This window comes from Cervus canadensis, chromosome X, assembly GCF_019320065.1.
Source record: "Cervus canadensis isolate Bull #8, Minnesota chromosome X, ASM1932006v1, whole genome shotgun sequence".
In the NCBI taxonomy this organism is placed as follows: Eukaryota; Metazoa; Chordata; class Mammalia; order Artiodactyla; family Cervidae; genus Cervus; species Cervus canadensis.
The window spans coordinates 137,917,198-137,938,390 of NC_057419.1; the positions used below are offsets into that span (position 1 = coordinate 137,917,198).

The following is a 21,193-nucleotide window of genomic DNA, read 5'->3' on the forward strand; positions in this document are numbered from 1 at the left end:
CATTTGCCCTGCATCCTTCCCAGAGTTGCTGGGAGGATGAGAGGAAGTGAGGACAAGGGTGTGATGGGGCTCAGAAGGGCTAAGTTCAGAGTGGGGTCCCAGGGCCGAGCTACCCAGACGTGAACTAAGGACTAGCCTAGGAGGCTCAGCCCTGTGCTCAGCCTGCACTCCCAGGTGATGGCCAAATCTGCCCTCTTCTGGTGAGTCCTGGGCATGACACATAAGTCCCCTTTCTCCAGGGAAGACCTGGAGAAGTCCTCCTTCTCCACATTGAGTACCCCACTGTGGGCCTTCTCTCCTTGCAGGATCTAAAGGTTTACCTGGCATCCCCGGCAAAGATGGCACCAATGGACTCCCTGGCCCACCCGGGGCTCTTGGTGATCCTGGTCTCCCTGGACTACAAGGCCCTCCGGGATTTGAAGGTCTGGCAATGTCAGCACTAGCAGGCAGAGGGCTTCTATAAGGGTTTGAGGCTTGGTAGTGAGTCAAAATCTCAAATCATGGAATTAGGAAACCTGGCAGTAAAACTTGACACTACTAGGAGGCTGGAAAACTGGGCTCTCATCCATTCACGCCCACTCCATTCTGAGCTGTGACGGATCAGAGCCCTACATTCCAGAAGGCGAAAAACTGTTCCAAACAGTTCTCTGGGTTCTCTTCCAGCTCTTAAGAGCTATGACTCCCCTGTCCTGCACCAACACCCTTCTACCCAGGGATTCTGATGTGGACAGAAGGGGGTTTAGTTCAAGGGAGAAGAAAAACTAAGGTAACATATGGCTGTTACTCCTCCTTTTACCTCCTTTTATATCAGAAATGGCAAATCAACATTCCTGAGGCTTACAGGAAAAGTGCCGTCATTGTCAGCTATGCCTGACAGGAAAGGAGGGTGTGATTTTGCCTCGCTAACCCCAGCTCTGCCTTCACTGCCTTTGATTCAGTGGGTCCTCAATTATCTCCTATGAAAGCCTGCAAGGCCAGCCCAAAAAGTAGCCCCCTCTGCTCCCTCATCCCATCCCATAGAACCAAAGGTTGGGTGACTGGAAGAGAAAGCAGATCGTGTGCTTTTCAAAATGAGGACTCCCTAGCCAGATACATCTGAGTTGGCATTCTAGTTCTACCACTTACTAGCTGTAGGTGGCGAGCCTGTTTCATTACCCACAAATTGGAGTGATAAGGTTGTTGTAAGGATTGAGTGAGCTAATGCTTGTACATAATGGCCCCTGCTCAACACTTGCCACCAAGTGAGTACCTGCTGTTACTATTGGCTGTACCTGGCTCACCCCTTTTCTGCTCTCTCCATCTCAGGAGCTCCAGGGAAGCCGGGCCCCTTCGGGAGGGCTGGAGTGCCTGGGCAGAGCCTGAGAGTGGGCTACACCTTGGTGAAGCACAGCCAGTCAGAACAGGTGCCCCTGTGCCCCAGTGGGATGAGCCAGCTCTGGGTGGGTTACAGCCTGCTGTTCGTGGAGGGGCAGGAGAAAGCCCACAACCAGGACCTGGGTAGGTATCAGCTCCCACAACCACCCCTGGCCATCTGCCCCCACAAGGACCACTCCTTGTTCATCCCGACCATTGGTGGGCCCATGTTGGATAGTGGGTTATAAGTACCAGGTCTAGAGTCATTCATGAAGATATGGGTTCAAACCCTGGCTCTGCCACTTACTCTGGACATGTTATTCAACCTATTTTACCTTCTGCCTCCTTCTCAATGGAACAAGGCTAATTCTAGTACCTGTCTCATAGGTTGGAGTGAGGATTACAGAAATCACCCAAGTAAAATGCTTAGAACAATGTTTTACATATATTTGTTGTTGTTGAGCTGCTAAGTCATGTCTGACTCTTTGCGACCCCATGGACTGCAGCACACCAGGCTCCTCTGTCCTACACTATCTCCTGGAGTTTGTGCAAATTCATGTCCATTGAGTCAGTGATGCCATCTAGCCATCTCATCCTCTGTCACCCCTTCTCCTTTTGCCTTCAGTCTTTCTCAGCATCAGGGTCTTTTCCAATGAGTCAGCTCTTTGCATCAGATGGCCAAAGTATTGGAGCTTCAGCATCAATCCTTCCAATGAATATTTAGGGTTGATTTCCTTTAGGATTGACTTGGTTTGATCTGCTTGCAGTCCAAAGGAGTCTCAAGAATCTTCTCCAGCACCACAATTCAAAAGCATTAACCATCCATTAAACATTAACGATTAGTGCTAAGGTGCTTAGTCACTCATATGTGTCTGACTCTTTGTGATCCCATCCATGGGATTTCTAGACAAGAATACTGGAGTGGGTTGCCATTCCCTTCTCCAGGATCTTCCCGACCCAAGTATTGAACCCAGGTCTCTTGCATTGCAGGCAGATTCTTTACCATCTGAGCCACCAGGGAAGCAATTAGTAGTAGTAATAACAACATGATCTGTGAGTAACAATGATTACCCAAGAATTAACTGAATTGTCTTCAGGCTTGCTGACTCTGAAATGTAGACTCACTCTATTAAATGTTGGTTTTACAAAATGGGTTGATTTAGGGAGTCTTCATTCAGTTTCTAAAAAGATTCATTATCCAATCTCTCTGGTACATAGAAAGTAGGATTTGATCAGCAGACATCAGGGTGTGTACAGTAGTCCAGGACCAGAAGGAGAGGCAACCATGCTCTGGAACAAGCAGTTGGATATGAATCCAAACCACCACCTAGTTTAGTCGTAGTGGCTCTGAGGACAATCCCAGCCCAGTCCCTCAGCCAGACCTTACCTGCCCCTGCCTATCTTCTCTTCTTCCAGGGTTTGCTGGCTCCTGCCTGCCCCGCTTCAGCACCATGCCATTCATCTACTGCAACATCAATGAAGTGTGCCACTATGCCCGACGGAATGATAAGTCCTACTGGCTCTCCACCACCGCCCCCATCCCTATGATGCCCGTCGGCCAGACACAGATCCCCCAGTACATCAGCCGCTGCTCTGTGTGTGAGGCGCCCTCGCAAGCCATTGCTGTGCACAGCCAGGACATCACCATCCCACAGTGCCCCCTGGGCTGGCGCAGTCTGTGGATTGGGTACTCCTTCCTCATGGTGAGGCCCCGCACTGCCCCTTTCCCCAGGGTAAAGGCTGAGGGTAGGGAGCGCTTGGAGGGAAATCCTGAAATCGAGTGCTGAGGGAACTGGGTGATGCAAGGGCTGGGACATCAGGCCAAATATGAGGCCCACTTGTACTCGACAGGTGACAAACACTAAGTGTTCCCTCAAGGGTTTGGTACAGATTGCAAGTAAGAGTTCCAATAAAGGTGACATCAGAGTAAGAGCTGTTAATAGATCCATGAGGGGATGGGCCCATGGTCTAACCACCTGGTAGACTATTCCATGTTCTCTCCCTTCTCTGGAAAACACCACCATGGGCTTGGAGCAAAGGGTTCTGAGATCTGCATTCTGAATCCCACTGAATTTTCCTTAATTCAGCCTTTCTCAGATTTCTTTGTCAGTGGAAATCTGCTGGGGGCACTAGCACACCTGGGGGACTCAGAGGGCATCAGCAGTCTGAGAGAAGCTGGCTAGGATGTAGCCACAGCCCAGGAGCTGTGGGCTAGGAGGGCACTCAGGAGCTCGGAGGGGGCACTCCTGGCCCTAAGGCAGTGACAAGGGTCCAAAACACAGTGTTTGGTTTATTGACCTGACACAGGGGCTGAACCAAGGGACCAGAGGTCAGGGATGGATAAGCAGAGCCTGTTGCCTCCCAGGTGACCAGCTCATGGCCACCCTCTGTCCGTTTCAGCACACAGCCGCCGGTGCAGAGGGAGGAGGCCAGTCCCTGGTCTCTCCTGGATCCTGCCTAGAGGATTTCCGGGCTACTCCTTTCATCGAGTGCAGTGGTTCCCGGGGCACCTGCCATTATTTTGCCAACAAATATAGTTTCTGGCTGACAACAGTGGAAGAGAGGCAGCAGTTCAGGGAGGAGCCCGTATCTGAGACACTGAAAGCCGGACAGCTCCATACCCGGGTCAGTCGCTGCCAGGTGTGTATGAAAAGTGTGTAGGGTGGCACCTGCCACTCTGCCCCTTGCCCTCCCCTCCTGCACACAACGGTCACCTCACAAACCCGAATGGTCTGAAGAAGGAAGGCCTAAGCCCTTTTGCCCATCTGTCAAGTTGTACCTTGGAGTCTCGTTTGGGCTGGACTACTGGACCTTGGTCACCCCCACCCTCAGGCCCCCTGGGTGAGCCCACCCTGCTGAGGTCTGCTGTCCCATTTCAGTCAACCTGGTGCTACAATTTGGTTTGGATGTTTGCATGATTCTTCATGGCTACCTCAGAAAGACTGCTAGGCCACCACTTTCTTAGAATGCTCGCTTTCCTTACCATCTTGATCAGAAAGCTCTTCATGATAGCTAAGGAGTCATTTCTCTATGTCCAGAGGTCATCGCACATTATTTGGCTTAAACTAGAACCCAGTGTTTCCACACACAAAAAAATGTTCTCTGGTTCAACATTATGGATGGATGGATGCAGCCTGCACAGGGCAAACTCTCACTCTTCACAGAGACAGAATGAGGTGCTAGCAGTAACCTGGGGTGAGCTTTGACTCCTTTGACAGTAAGCACGACTGGGCTGGAAGGCCAGCTGCCAAGAGGGGCTCATCAACTTCATATGGTCATAGACAAATCAATTCCTCCTTGTCAGCTCCCTCTCCAGCCACAGGCAGCAGACTTGGCCTGATTCAGAGTAGAGCAGAGGATGTACCAAATGGGGTCAGACTCACAAAGGGAAATGCGAACTGCCGCCCATTCTCCTGGGCTGGGGGTAGAGAGGAGCATGGGTAAGGAGGTGTGAATTTTGCTTTTGACTCCAGGAACAAAAAGATAAATCCCTTGTCCCAATTTCTCAGAAGCCCTTGTTTATTCCAAACACCATCCAGATGTGTGCAATGTGGCAAATCAACACTGCAGTGCTGGTTGCTTTGCATTTTGAGGCTGTGAGAGACTTGCCATTAAAATTTCCATCCAATTGCTCTTTCATAGGTAGCCTGTTAAACCATTTTGATGTTTTTTTAAGCCTCATAAAAATCTAGCACACTGCTCTCTTTAACAGTTAGCAGACCCAAAGCAAGCCTGAGCCTGGACAGATGATAAACTATATCATATTCTGTTTAGGGGGATTATTTTAACCATTTCCTTTAATGATCAGTTTCCCAGAACACTTAGCTATGTTGACATGAGGCAATTCCTTCCAGGTGATTCTGTTTCCTTAAATATTATATAAACTGTGCCAACACACACAAAGCATAATCAGTATAATCCAAACTATTGTTACCTTCACCTCTTGAGTAATAAGCATGGTGTCAGCTTTGTACATGGCAAATAAAAGGAATTCAATGTGAACATTTGACTCTTTGACATTCTTTGATGAAAATTTTTCAAAGCCCATGTCACCGAAATTCCTAAGTCCCCCTCAGAGCCTTGGGGGTTCTTGTTACTGCAAGTTGAGCTTTACAACATAACAGTGAGGCACAGAAAAATACAATGAAAGTCAAGGGCTGAAAATGTCTTCCAACAGGCAACAAATCTACAAGTTGTTTCAAGATAAGCTTACTACTGTTTTTAGCCCCATCACATGCTTGAGTTCAAGAAAGGGCTTTCCATACTTCTGGGTTCTCAGGATCATTTGCAGATTAATCAAAAGGAGAGAAATTTTAAAGTCATTAAAATCAAATCTAAGATATATGTGCATGTATTTGTATATGCATAAAATATAGCCTCTGGAAGGATAAACAAGAAATTAATAACATTGGGAGGGTACAAGGAACAGAACTGACTTGTGGGAAGGAGAGACATTTCACTGAATACCATTTTGCATCTTTCAAATTCTGAATTCACTGGAATATATTACCTACTGGGTAAAATAAGAATATGGAATCTAAGGAAACGAGTATTCAAATATTCCTAACTATACCAAAAAAAAAAAAAAAAAAAAAACCCACCTTAGTTTGGTTTATTTCCTTTATTTGCTAGTTTTCATACTGCAGTTGCTGGCCTTCCTGGGGCCTGTTGGGCACTTTGTTGACCAAGGAGGTGAAATGCATACAAGTTGAAAAAGACAAGGAGTGGAAAATGGGAAAATATCACCGGGATGTGAGGTACACCCACACAGGAGAATGGTTAGCAAAACCAATTTGATGAATATGTGCTTTAAAACTTAGTATATTGCTAGTCTTGAAATTAAGGGCTTCCCAGGTGGCTCAGTGGTAAAGAATCTGCCTGTCAGTGCAGGAGACATGGGTTTGATCTCTGCACTGCAAAGATCCCCTGGAGGAGGAAGTGGCAACCCACTCCAGTTTTCTTGCCTGGGAAATCCCATGAACAGAGGATTTCAGTCCTCTGGCAGGCTACAGTCCATGAAGTCGCAAAGAGTCGGACATGACTTAGCGACTGCACAATAACAACAGTCCCCAAATAGTATTTGATGCACAGATTAAATGTCACCACATGAATAATTATCTTTCCAATTATGACTGTAAAGCAAAAGGGAGTCAAATTCAACCACAATTTTTAATTTCCCAAACAAAAATCAATAATTTAAGTCAGTGATTAGCAAACTACAGCCTGGGGCTAAATCCAGCCCTTCCCCCCTTTTTTGTAAATAAAGTTCTATTGCATTACAGCCAGGCTCTTGTGCGTGTGCACTGTCTAGGGCTGTTTAGGTGCTTCACCAGCAGAGATGAGTAGCTGTGACAGTTGCTACATGGCCTTCAGAGCCTAAAACATTTCTTCTCTGGCCCTTGACAGAAAAAGTTTGCAGACCCCTGAATTAAGTGATAAATGATTTAAGGACAGGGTGACATCTGACAGAAGTATCAGTTAAGACGGGGACAAAATAGTAAGGTTCTCTCAAGTAGGTAGATCAATAAATATACATTTGATATAATGTCTTTGACATACTTTTTGAGATCAATTATGATTATTTAAGTACATATTCAAATACTTTAACAAGAACTTTTTGTTCTTGTTACCATTGTTCTGATACAATGATTAACACTTTATTATTAGAGCAAGGGAACAGACTGCTTCTTAGTATTTAGCCCAAAGAGGTCAAACCTGAAAAGGGTAAAGAAGCACAGGGTAACCATCTCTCATCTGCTGGTGCTGAAAGCAAGGTGGGAGTTGCTGGCTGTCCTCCACACATCCACCTCCCCATTCCAGCAGCTGAAGATTTGCTGTGGCCATGTAAGAAGCTCGGAAGCAAGAGACGGCTCCTAATCTTTCTGCTCCTAGATTCCATGATTGTTTTAGTTCCTTCTGGGGAAGGGGCATATTGTTCATTCTCTCTCTCTTTTTTTTTTGCTGAGAAATGGTGACTGGCTCAGTCATGATTCCTATCAAGTTTGTATGCTGTTGGCATATTAGGCACTTGCTGACTAAAAAAGTTTTACGTGATGAGTTCATGTTCTTCTGGTGCCAGATGGAAGACAGATCTCCAAGGTGAGTTTCCACTATCCTATATGCTCAGAATCTCGAAATCTTCCTCCAGGTCAAACTCCTCTAGTTGTTCAGTAGAGTCAATGAACTCTATCAGAATACAGAAATGAGGGGGGAAAAAAGCTTGAAAACCTTTGGTTCAACAGGTCAGTATGTTACTCGGTAGTTAAGACCATATGTTCCTTAACTGCTTTGCTACACAAAAGCTAGTGTAGAGGAGACTTACAGGTGGGACCACTGCCAAGTGTTAGCAATTCTCCATAAAGAATCAAAATAGTTTTAGGGGCCCAAGATGTGAGAGTAGAAAGATCCTGAACTTACCTCCTCTTATGAGCACAACAAAACCAAAACTATCTGCAGAACAACCGTTGATGAAAAAGACTGGAACCCACGAGAAGAGATCTTCTACAACTAAAGTCATAAAGAAGAATTCACAGCAATATGGGTAGGAGGGGCGGACTCAGGATATGATCAAATCCCATACCCACAGGCAGGCAACCCACAAAATGGAGAATAATATTGTAGAAGCTCTCCCACGGGAATAAGAGTTCTGAGCCCCATGTCAGGCTCCCCAGACTGAGGGACTGGCATTCGGGAGGAGCCACCCAGAGCATTTGGCTTTGAAGGCCAGCAGGGGTTTATTGCAAGAACCCCATAGGACTGGGAGAAATACAGACTATACTCTTCAAGGGCCCACACAAAAGTTTCATGTGTACTGGGACCCAGGACAAAAGGAATAATTTGATAGGAGCCTAGACCAGCAAATTTGGAAAACTCATCAGTGGCCATGGGACTGGAAAAGGTCAGTTTTCATTCCAATCCCTAATAAAGGCAATGCCAAAGAATGTTAAAACTACTGCACAATTGCACTCATCTCACACGCTAGCAAAGTAATGCTCAAAATTCTCCAAGCCAGGCTTCAAGAGTATGTGAGCCGTGAACTTCCAGATGTTCAAGCTGGATTTAGAAAAGGCAGAGGAACCAGAGATCAAATTGCCAACATCCGCTGGATCATCAAAAAAGTAAGAGAGTTCCAGAAAAAACATCTACTGCTGATTTATTGATTATGCCAAAACCTTTGGATCACAACAAACTGTGGAAAATTCTTCAAGAGATGGGAATACCAAACCATCTGACCTGCCTCCTGAGAAATCTGTATGCAAGCCAAGCAACAGTTAGAATTGTACATGGCACAACAGACTAGTTCCAAATTGGGAAAGGAGTATGTCAAGGCTGTATATTGTCACCCTGCTTATTTATATGCAGAGTACATCATGTGAAATGCCAGGCTGGATGAAGCACAAGCTGGAATCAAGATGGCAGGGAGAAATAGCAATAATCTCAGATATGCAGATGACACCACCCGTATGGCAGAAAGCAAAGAACTAAACAGCCTCTTGAAAGTAAAAGAGGAGAGTGAAAAAGCTGGCTTAAAACTCAACATTCAAAAAACCAAGATCATGGCATCCAGTCCCATCACTTCATGACAAATAGATGGGGAAACAATGGAAACAGTGAGAGACTTTAATCTTGGGGGCTCCAAAATCACTGCAGATGGTGACTGCAGCCATGAAATTAAAAGACATTTGTTCCTTGGAAGAAAAGCTATGACCAACCTAGACAGCATATTAAAAAGCAGAGACATCACTTTGCCAACAAAGGTCTGTCTAGTCAAAGCTATGGTTTTTCCAGTAGTCATGTATGGATGTGAGAGTTGGACCATAAAGAAAGCTGAGTGCCGAAGAATTGATGCTTTTGAACTGTGGTGTTGGGGAAGACTCTTGAGTGTCCCTTGGACTGCAAGGAGATCCAACCAGTTAATCCTAAAGGAAATTAGTCTGGAATATTCACTGGAAGCGGAGAAGGAAATGGCAACCCACTCCAGTACTCTTGCCTGGAAAATCCCATGGACAAGAGGAGCCTGGTAGTCCATAGGGTCGCTAAGTGTCAGACATGACTGAGCGACTTCACTTTCATTTTTCACTTCCATGCATTGGAGAAGGAAATGGCAACCCACTCCAGTGTTCTTGCCTGGAGAATCCCAGGGACGGGGGAGCCTGGTGGGCTGCCATCTTTGGGGTCGCACAGAGTTGAACACGACTGAAGTGACTTAGCAGCAGCAGCAGCATTCATTGGAAGGACTGATGCTGAAGCTGAAACTCCAATACTCTGGCCACCTGATGCCAAGAACCGACTCATTGGAAAAGACCCTGATACTAGGAAAGATTGAAGGCAGGAGGAGAAGGGGACACAGAGGATGAGATGGTTGGATGGCATCACCGACTCGATGGACACGAGTTTGAGCAAGCCCCGGGAGTTGGTGATGGATAGGAAAGCCTGGCGTGCTGCAGTCCATGGGGTCACAAAGAGTCAGACATGACTGAGTGACTGAACTGACTGACTGACAGGCCAGACCTACCTTCTGGTCTTAGAGACTCTCCTCGAGAGGTGTGGGTAGGCTGCAGCTCACCAGGGGGACATAGACACTGATGGCAGTCATATTCGGGAATATTCAACCACATGAATATTCCTGGTAGCTGACATGTTGGACCACTAGTGCCAAGACCTGACCTCACCCAACAGCCTGTAGGCACCAGCACTGGGACACCTCAGGCCAAATAACTAATTGGGCAGGTCTTCCTTGGCGGCTCAATGGTAAAGAATCTGCCTGCGGTACAGGAGACGCAGGTTCGATTCCTAAGGGAATGGCTACCCACTCTAGTACTCTTGTCTATAGAATTCCATGGACAGAGGAGCCTGGCGAGCTACAGTCTATGGGGCCCCAAAGAGTTGGACATGACTGAAAGACTAACACTTCCACTTTTCAGACAAGCTGCCTGAAGAAGTCGAAAGCCCACAGCCTCTAGACATGCCCTTAGACATGGCCCTGCCCATCTGAGGGCCAAGTCCCAGCTCCACCCACCAGGGGACAGGCCCTGGCCCCTCCCACTAGGAAGCCTGAACCAGACTCTAGACCACCCTCATCCACCAGGGGGCAGGCACTAGGAGCAAGAAAACTGCATCCTGCAACACAGACCAGACCTGACCCTGGGATCACCTCAGCCCTGGCCCTGCCCACAGCAGGTCAATGAAACCTTTGGACACCCCAGAGCTCATACCCAACTCTATCAGGAACTAGCCCCCACTTACCAATGATTTGAAACATGCTCTGGGATCCCTGGGCCCAGCAGCCATACTACAGGAACTAGCTCTGCCTGCCAGTAATCTAGCACTAACCTCTGCCATTAGTTGGCACAGCCCCAGAGTCTTCAGTACCCTGACTCCAGCCACCAGTGAGCCAGCACTAGCCCTTGGGCCCCCTTGGATTCTGCAGCCAGCCACCTCATGACCAGGCCCCACTAAAGAGCAACCAGCAGAATGTGGACAAGGCAGGGCCTGGCAACCAACCAGACTTGATGCCAACTAATCTAGTAGATGGCCCACAGGGTCAGCCCACCACAACAGAAAGAACCAAACAGCCCTCATAGGGGGAACACCTAGAGCACATAGCTTGGGTGACGAGAGAGGAGTGCACTTCTGGGACACATAGGATGCCTCCTTCAGAGGGCCACTTCTCCAAAGTTGAGAAATGTAACTAACCTACTGTAGACATAAAAATACAAATAGCAATGTAGGCAAAATGAGGCAGCAGAGGAATATATTCCAGACACAGGAATAAGATAAAACTCCAGAAGAATGAAGTGAAGAGGAGATAGGCAATCTACTCAAGAAACAGTTCAGAGTAATGATTATAAAGATGATCAAAGAACTTGAGAAGAGAATGGATGCAAAGAGTGAGAAATTAGTTTTTAACAAAGAGAACATATAAAGAACAAGCAAACTGAGATGATGAATACAATAACTGAAATGAAAAATATACTAGAAGATGTATACCTATGGCTTATTCATGTTGAGGTTTGACAGAAAACAACAAAATTCTGTAAAGCAATTATCCTTCCATAAAAAATACATTAATTTAAAAAAAGAAATGCAAAAAATATATACTAGAAGGAGCCAATAGTAGACTAAATGATACAGAAGAATGGACCAGTGTGCAGGAAGACAGAGCAGTGGAAATCACTACAGCTGAACAGAAAAAAAAGGCAGAAAAAGAATGAAAATAAATGACAGTTTAAGAGATCTCTGGGACAGCATCAAATGCACCAATATATGCATTATAGGGGTCCCGGAAGAAGAGAGAGAGAAAAGACCTGAGAAAATATTTGAATAGATAACAGCTAAAAACTTCCCTAACCTGGGGTGGGATGTTTCAAAAGAACAGCATGTATACTATCTATGGTGAAACAGATCACCAGCCCAGGTGGGATGCATGAGACAAGTGCTCCGGCCTGGTGCACTGGGAAGACCCAGAGGAATCGGGTGGAGAGGGAGATGGGAGGGGGGATCGGGATGGGGAATAAGTGTAAATCTATGGCTGATTCATATCAATGTATGACAAAACCCACTGAAATGTTGTGAAGCAATTAGCCTCCAACTAAAAAAAAAAAAAAAAAAAAAAAAAAAAACTTCCCTAACCTGGGAAAGGAAACAGGCACCCAAGTCCAGGAATTGCAGAGAGTCTCATACAAGATGAACACAAAGAGGAACACACCAAGACATGATGTAATGAAAATTACAAAAATTAAAGATAAAGAGAGAATACTAAAAGCAGCAAGAGAAAACAAATAACATACAAGGGAACTCCCATAAGGCTATTAGCTGATTTTTCAGCAGAAATTCTGCAGGTCAGAAGGGAGCGACACAATATATTTAAAGTGATGAAAGGGGAAAACCTACAACCAAGAATATTCTACCCAGTAAGATTCTCATTCAGATTTGATGGAGAAATCAAAAGCTTTACAGACAAAGGAAAGCGAAAAGAATTCAGCACCACCAAACCGGCTTTACAATAAATGTTAAAGGACTTCTCTGCATGGAAAAAAAAAAGATCACAAATAAGAACAAGAAAATTACAAAATGAAAAAGCTCATTGGTAAAGGCAAATATACAGTAAAGGTAGAAAATCATTCAGACAAAACTAGTAAGGAGGTTAAAAGACAAAACTTGTAAAGTCACCTGTATCTACAATAAGCAGATAAAGGATTCAAAAAACAATTAGATGTAAAATATGATATCAAAAACAGTAATCATGAGGGGAGGAAAGAACAAATGCACAGTATGTACAATGCATTTGAAATTAAGAGATCAGCAACTTAAAACAGTCACATTTATATACAGACTTATACAAAAACCACAAACCAAAAAATCTATAATAGATATACACACAAAAAAGAAGGAATCCAAACATAACACTAAAGGTAGTTATCAAATCACAAGAGAACAAAAGAAGAAAAAGGGGGGGAAATACCTACGAAAACAAATCCAAAACCATTAACAAAATTGTGATAAGAAGATACATATCAATAATCACTTTAAATGCAAACGGACTAAATTTTTCCAACCAAAAGACACACACTGGCTGAATGCATACAAAAACAAGACCTGTATATATGCTGCCTACAACATATTCACTTCAGATCTAGAGACGTACACAAACTGAAAGTAAGGGGATAGAAAAGGGTATTCCACACAAACGGAAATCAGAAGAAAGCAAGAATAGCAATACTCATATCAGATAAAATAAACTTTAAAATAAAGACTGTGACAAGAGACAAAGAAGGGCACTATAAGGGATGAACCAAAGGATTCAAGGAATGCATCCAAAAAGAAGATATAAAAATTGAAAATATATATGTACCCAACATAGGAGCACCTTAATATATAAGGCAAATAATAACAGTTATAAAAGGAGAAATTGACAGTAACACAATAATAGTAGGGAACTTTAACACTCTAGTTACATCAATGGACAGGTCATTGAGACAGAAAATCAATAAGGAAACACAGGTATTAAAATAACACATGAGACCAAATGGACTTAATCGGTATTTATATAGCATTCCATCAAAAAACAGCAGAACATTCTTTTCAAGTGCACATGGAACATTCTCCTGGCCACAAAATGAGCCTTGGTAAATCTAAGAAAACTAAAATCATATCAAGCATCTTTTCCAACCAGAACTCTGAGATTAGAAATTAACTACAAGAAAAAAACTGCAAAAATCCACAAACACATGGAGGTTAAACAATATGATACCAAACAACCGATGGATCACTGAAGAACTCAAAGAGGAAATTTAAAAGTACCTAGGGACAAATGAAAATGAATATGCAATGATCCAAAACTTATGGGTTGCAGCAAAAGCACTTCTAAGAGGGAAGTTTATAGCAATATAAGTTTACCTCAGAAAATAAGAAAAATCTCAAACAATCTAAACTGACACCTAAAACAACTAGAGAAAGAAGAACAAACAAGACCCAAAGTTATGGAAGGAAATAAATCATTAAGATCAGAGCAGAAATGAAATAGAGACTAAAAAAAAAAAAAAAAAGAAATGATCAATGAAACCAAAATCTGGTTCTTTGAAAAGATAAAAAAAAATGATAAACCTTTAGCCAGATGCATCAAGAAAAAAAGGGAGAGAACCCAAATCAATAAAATCAGAAGTGAAAAAAGAGAAATTACAACTGACACCACAGAAATACAAAAGATCATAAGAGACTACTATGAGAAACTACATAGCAATAAAATAAACAGCCTATAAGAAATGGACAAATTCTTAGAAATGTACAATCTCCCAAGACTGAACCAGGAAGAAACAGAAACTATTACCAGTACAGAAATTGAATCAGAAATTTAAAAATTCCCAACAAACAAAAGTCTAAGACTGGACGGCATCACGGGTGAATTCTATCAAACATTTAAAGAAGAGTTAACAGCTATCCTTCTCAAACTATTCTAAAAAATTGCAGAGGTAGAAACACTTCTGAACTCATTCTATGAGTCCACTAACACCCAGACACCAAGTCAAACAAAGATATCACACACGAAAAAGAAAATTACAGGTCAATATCACTGAGGAACATAGATGCAAAAATCCTCAACACAATACTAGCTAATTGACTCCAACAATACATTGAAAGGATCACACACCATGACCAAGTGGGATTTATCTCAGGGATGCAAGGATTTTTCAATATCTGCAAATCAATGTGATACACCACATGAACAAAGTAAAGAATGAAAACCATATGATCACCTCAATAGATGCAGCAAAAGCTTCTGATTAAATTAAATATCCATCTACGATAAAAACTCTCCAGAAAGTGGACATAGAAGGAACATACGTCAACATAATAAGGCCATATATGACAAACATACAGATAAACATCATACTCAATGGCAAGAAGCTGAAAGCATTCCTGATCTCAGGATGCCCACTCTTGCCACTTTTATTCAATATAGTTTTGGAAATCCAGGCCACAGCAATCAGAGAAGAAAAAGAAATAAAAGTAATCCAAATTGGAAAGAAAGAAGTAAAACTGTCACTGTTTGCAGATGACATGATACTATACATAGAAAATTCTTAAGATGCCATCAGAAAACTACTAGAGCTCATCAACAAATTTGGTAAATTTGAAGGGTACAAGATTACCATACAGAAATCTGTTGCATTTCTGTACACTAACAATGAACTATCAGAAAAAGAAATTAAGGAAATAATCCCACTTACTATCACATTAAAAAGAATAAAATACCTAGGAATAAATCTACATAAGGAGGCAAAACACCTGTACTCCCAAAACTATAAGATGCTGATGAAAGAAACTAAAGATGACACAAACAGATGAAAAGATATACCATGTTCTTGGATTGGAAGAATTAATATTGTTAAAAACACCATACTACCCAATACAATCTACAGATTCAATGCAATCCCTAACAAATTACCAATGGCATTTTTCACAAAACTAGAACAAAAAACTTTCCAATTTGTGAAAACAGAAAAGACCTCAAATAGACAAAACAATCTTGAGAAAGAACAACAGAGCTGAAGGAATCATGCTTCCTGACTTCATACTATACTACAAAGCTACAGTCATCAAAACATATGGTACTGGCGCAAAAACAGAAGCATAAATCAATGGAACAGGACAGAAAGCCCAGAAATAAACCCATGCACTCACTTAAGGTTAATTAATCTACAACAAGTGAAAGTTGCTCAGTCAAGTCCGACTCTTTGTGATCCCATGGACTATACAGTCCATGGAATTCTCCAGGCCAGAATACTGGAGTGGGTAGCTGTTCCCTTCTCCAGGGGATCTTCGCAACCCAGGGCTCGAACCCAGGTCTTCCACATTGCAGATAGATTCTTTACTATCTGAGCCACCAGGGAAGCCTAAGAATACTGGAGCGGGTAGCCTATCCCTTTCCAGCGGATCTTCCCCGCCAAGGAATCGAATCAGGGTCTCCTGCATTACAGGTGGATTCTTTACCAGCTGAGCTATCAGGGAAGCCCAATCTACTACAATGGAGGCAAGAATATACCATGGAGAAAAGACAGTTCCCACAATAAGTGGCTCTGGGAAAATTGGACAGTTACATGAAAAAGAATGAAATCAGAATATTCTCTAATACCATATACAAAAAATAAACTCAAAATGAATTAAACACCTCAGTGTAGGACTGGATACTATAAAACTCCTAGAGGAAGACATAGGCAGAATACTCTGACATAAATTTCAGCAATATTTTTTTTGGATCTGTCTCCTAGAGTAATGGAAACCAAAGTAAAAATAAACAAATGGGACCTAATTAAACTTAAAAACATTTGCACAGCAAAGGAAACTGTAAACAAAATGAAAAGATTACCTATGGACTGGGAGAAAATATTTGCAAATAATGTGACTGCAAGGGATTAACTTTCAAATACACAAACAGCTCATATAGCTCAGTATCAAAAAACAAACAGCCCAATCAAAAAATAAGCACAAAACTTAAATAGATATTTCTCCAAAGAAGCCATACAAATGACCAACAGGCACATGAAAAGATGCTCAATATCACTAAGCATTAGAGAAATGCAAATTAAAACTACAATGAGGTATCACCTCACACTGCTCAGAATGGCCATCATCAAAAAATCTACAAATAATAAATGCCGGAGAGGGTATGGAGAAAAGGGATCCCTCTTATACTGTTGCTGGGAATGTAAATTGATGTGGCCACTATGGAGGACAGTGTGGAGGTTTCTTAAAAAACTAAAAATAGAGTTACCATATGATCCAGCAGTCACACTCCTGGGCATAGATCCAGAAAACGAAAAATCTAATTCAAAAAGATATATGCACCCCAATGGTCACAGCAGCACTATTGACAACAGTGAAGACATGGGAGCAACCCAAATGCCCATGTACAGGTGAATGGATAATTAAGATGTGGTGTGTATATATAATATATGTATACACACACATGCATGTATATATAATGGAACATTACTCAGCCATAAAAAAGAATTAAATAATGCCATTTGCAGAAACATGGATGGACCTAAAGATTATCATACAAAGTAAACTAAGTCAGAAAGAGAAAGGTAAATACCACATGATATCACTTACATGTGGAATCTAAAAAATGATACAAACGACCTTATTTATAAAATAGAAATAGACTCACAGACATAGAAAACAAATTTATGGTTACCAGAAGGGGAAAGGGGGGGCTATAAGTTAGAAGTTTGGGATTAACAGATATATACTACTATATATAAAATAAATAAATAAGAACCTACTGTATAGCAAAAGGAACTATATTTAATATCTTATAATAGCCAATAATAGAAAATAAACTGAAAAATGACATATATATATGTGTATGTGTGTGTATATATATATATATATATCACCTTACTGTATACCTGAAAGTGACACAACACTGTAAATCAACTATACACCAATTAAAAAAAGAAATGAACTGGACTTGTTACATCTTTGAGGAACCTTTTGAATTACCCATGTCCTCTGATTTGTTTTCTAAACCAGACCATTAAAAAAAAGAAATTCTACTCATTTTGATTTTCCATGGAGCTCATTTTCTTTTACTATTATTCTTTGAAATTACTAAGTCTCAGTTCATCAGAAGAAATACCATTCCTTGATCAGTCCAACTGAGTAGAAATTTTCATTCCACAGAAAGCATGACCCATAATTGCTTCTGTCTCATAAAACAACTGCTATCCAAGGGTCTGCTGGCCAGAGAGCTTCTGAACAACAGCTTACCTGCCCCTGTGGTTGTTACTTCTGGCTTGGCTGGAGGAACAAAAGGAGGCCAATGTGATGGATGTTTCTGAACTAATTCAAACATCCTTAAATTTTCCTTTAGAATTTCCTGAGGAGACACAGAATCAGTTGTAAACACTGCAGAGCCACTACATTTCTGTCCAATTGGCAATATATGACTCCAAACCCCAAGAGAGTGATCTGGTTATTGAAAGGTGAAAGCACAGGCTTAACAAATATACCCATCCTGTACCAGACCCATCTGAAGACCCAGACCTCTTCAATTCTAGATACTGTTGGCCAGGGAAGGAAGGATACTGGTGGGAGGATCTGATGGAAGGCCAGTACCCACTGCCCATGCTCCATCATAAGGTTCAGGTCATTTGCCAGTTGCACGGGACCAACTCAATTTAGGGATAAGATGTTCCTGAAGTGTTGGCTCCAAAGAAATGTGGGTTAATTAAATTAAATCTGCCCCCAAAGAACATCAGTACATGTTGGCATGGTTTCAGTTTTAGTCCAAGACATATGGTATATGTCCTAATTTAAAGACCTTGGTCTTATCAGAAATCTTTCTTTCTAATGTTAAATGTGATACACAGTTTTTCTGCATCCTGAACTAATTTTAGAAAATAATTCTCCATGATGTCTCAGTCAATTATTAACTGGGGTTTCAGATTCAGCTGGGGACTTTGGAATTAATTATTTGTTTACCTGTGAAGAAAAATCTTCCATCCTTACACTTAGGTGAGGCTCTGGGATCCCATCTCTCCAACCCCTCTGTTTTGCAGATAAGAGAACATTATGTCTCCTGCCACCCCAACCAGGGCTCTTTAAACTGCTCCCTATGATCTCCCTTCATTCTTTCAATAACCATTGATCAATGTCTCCCACAAAATTGACATGTGTTAGAAGCGAAGGATGAGGGAGGCAGATATAAAGATTAGGAGCCAGCAGAACAATAAATATCTTTTGACATAAAATGTCCAAGAAAAAAGAATAGCTTGCTTTCATATTTACACAGATTTCTGCAAACTGTGTTTCCTTTAAGTGGCAGTGTGTCTATATTTTATCAATATATAAATAAAACTGTTACTAGAAAGGTAAGCCCTTTAAACCATAATGGAATACACTAAACTGTAAATGGACCATGAAACAAATAGAAAAGTAGTTTGGTTTATCCAACCACCTCAATGTTATAATCAGAGTATAGAAGAATTTAGGCTGACCTATATGAAGCTGACATTTTTAGGTTAAAATGGTAATTAGTTGAAGATTTCATTGACTCATAACTTCAATGAGATGGAACATTCAGTAGCTAAAAATATCGCTCATTTGACAAAGTTCTGTATAATTCCCCATATCTTAGTTTCTTTCTCATGGAATAAAGTCATATCAGGTTGGATTTGTTACTATGAAAAACCATCTTGGAAAGGAATTATGTTGAAAAATATTTGGTTTTTTAAGACTGAGAAAAACAGAGATCTTTACCTTCTGAACAAGGCTACACCAGCTATCAAAGTCTTTTTCTTCTTTGCAGAAAAACCCCTTGGGGGAAAGCAAAGACAACTTAGAACTGTTCATGACATATATACACTACCCATCTCATATCTCCAGTTCCCTATTGGCCATTTATATATGAATGTCCCTTCTCTAATTTGTTACTTATCCAAAATTATCTTACCTCAAAAAATGCCCTCCTATGTAGAGAACGGACATGTGGACACAGTGGGGGAGAAGGTGAGGGTGGGATGAATTTGGAGATTAGAATTGACATATATATACATGTATACATGTGTATATATATACATATATACACACACACACACACATACGTACACCACCATGTGTAAAACAGATAGCTAGTGGGAAGCAGCTGTATAGCACAGGGAGCTCAGCTCGGTACTCTGTGATGACCTAAAGGGGTGGGATGTGGAGGGTGGGAGGGAGGTTCAAGAAGGAGGGGATATATGTATACATATAGCTGCTTCACATTGTTGTACAGCAGAAACTAATACAACATTGTAAAGCAATTGTATTCCAATTTAAAAAAAGAAGAACTGGTCAGGCATACCAAGGCAGGCCTCATGTATTGCAAGATGGAGCCGTTGGTCCAGAGTTGTGACACAACATGTGGGCCACTTCCTTTGGATCTATCCTCCCAGCAATAAGGAGGAAGATTGAGTTTACCACTCTCCCAGATCAGTGCCTCACTAGGACACACACATTCATATTTTCTCTCTCTCTGCTTCTCGCTCTTATTCTGTCCCTTTCCCTTTTACCGTATCCCTTTTCCTCCCTGTCTCTCCTACTTCACACTGTGAGATATACTAACATGAAGACCAATCTCCAAAGTACAGGGTTAATTCCATTACATTCAGTGTACAAATATACCTACCTAGAAAAAAACAATGCAATAAAACCAGCAGACAAAAGCCAAATAGTACTTTTAACTAGAGTCATTAATTAGTAAGGTGGCTTTGACCTTAAGGAAATTATCTGTCAGAATAAAGAGAACCATGGGCCTCTTTATCCATCCTCAGAACATTCTATAGTACTAAAAGAATGGTCCAAAACAAGAGCAGGACTCTGTCAGCTCTCTACCACTGGCACTCTGACAATCAAGTTAAACTGGAGGAGAGGGTTCAGACAGGCCTCAGAACCACTGGCTAGTTCCCAGACTAGCCCTTTCCATGTGTCGACAGCAGACATACTTCTGGGGGTGGGTGGGGGGAACCCTGCAACTTCCTGGATTGTGTGCCCAGAGGAATGGACATTTTCCACCCAGGAAGTCTTGCCCCCTTATCCCTCCCAATGTCTCACCTTATTCCCTGTGCCTGGGTGGCAATATTTAGGGGTCAAGAAAGAAAAGGCAGAAAGATGGTAACAGTAATAATAACCAACATTTCTAGAATGCTTACAATATGCTGGGCACTGTGCTAAGTACCTTACACATAGCATACCTCACCAAGCCTACAAGGAAGGAGCTATTGTTTTGCCCATGGGAGGGATGAGAAGGCCAAAGCTCAGAAAAGTTAAGGAGGGACTCCCCTTCAGTCCATGGCTGGTAAGTGGCTTGGATCCTAACTCAAGCAACTCGGCCTCAGGGCCCATTCCTTCCCTGCTACACTACATGACACTACCTTTCGTGGGCGTGGGAAGCAAATATTCTCTTGCCATTCTATCTAGCAACCTGGATAACTCCCAGGGAACCAAACTGTGATAGGGCAGCAGTGTGTCTCTTCGCCCACCCAACCTTCAGATACCAACCAATGCTACGGAAGGATCCAAGTTCAGGATGTTCATCCGCTGCGGGGGTTGCAGACAATGGAAAGTCTGGTCGTCAACCATTCCATTCTCTTCAGTGTCAACAAAGGTCTGGGTTGTGTGAGGGTCCAGGAAAATGAGCTCATCACCTGTTTTGAATGAGACCTGATTAGCCTTTGAAGAATCACCCACCCTGGCCCCACTGCTGTCCTTGGAAGGGTCACTCTGGTTGTCCTAATCCCTCCCTTGGTGACAATGGGAATGAGATAACAGAATGCCTGAAGGACATGCTCGAAGG

General features: G+C 42.3%; 2 protein-coding genes across 7 annotated transcripts in view; one reads left to right on the forward strand and one right to left on the reverse strand.

Annotated features, from left to right (window-relative positions):
• Positions 1 to 5,355, forward strand: part of COL4A6 (collagen type IV alpha 6 chain) — a 314,375-nt gene extending 309,020 nt beyond the window's left edge. For both annotated transcript variants that reach the window (XM_043457815.1, XM_043457816.1), the window contains 4 exons: positions 306 to 422; positions 1,306 to 1,497; positions 2,770 to 3,056; positions 3,754 to 5,355. In XM_043457815.1, coding sequence (XP_043313750.1) covers positions 306 to 422; positions 1,306 to 1,497; positions 2,770 to 3,056; positions 3,754 to 4,014 — 857 coding nt within the window. In that variant the 3' untranslated portion in view covers positions 4,015 to 5,355. The remainder of the gene's footprint in view (positions 1 to 305; positions 423 to 1,305; positions 1,498 to 2,769; positions 3,057 to 3,753) is intronic.
• A 604-nt stretch (positions 5,356 to 5,959) lies between these two features.
• The window catches only part of ATG4A (autophagy related 4A cysteine peptidase), a 75,646-nt gene continuing 60,412 nt past the window's right edge, over positions 5,960 to 21,193 (reverse strand). For 3 of the 5 annotated variants that reach the window (XM_043457819.1, XM_043457822.1, XM_043457818.1), the window contains 4 exons: positions 20,899 to 21,044; positions 19,120 to 19,176; positions 17,629 to 17,737; positions 5,960 to 7,539 (listed from right to left, as the gene is read on the reverse strand). In XM_043457819.1, the coding sequence (XP_043313754.1) occupies positions 7,469 to 7,539; positions 17,629 to 17,737; positions 19,120 to 19,176; positions 20,899 to 21,044 (383 nt within the window). In that variant the 3' untranslated portion in view covers positions 5,960 to 7,468. The remainder of the gene's footprint in view (positions 7,540 to 17,628; positions 17,738 to 19,119; positions 19,177 to 20,898; positions 21,045 to 21,193) is intronic. The other 2 variants (XM_043457817.1, XM_043457820.1) reach the window with 2 other exon arrangements.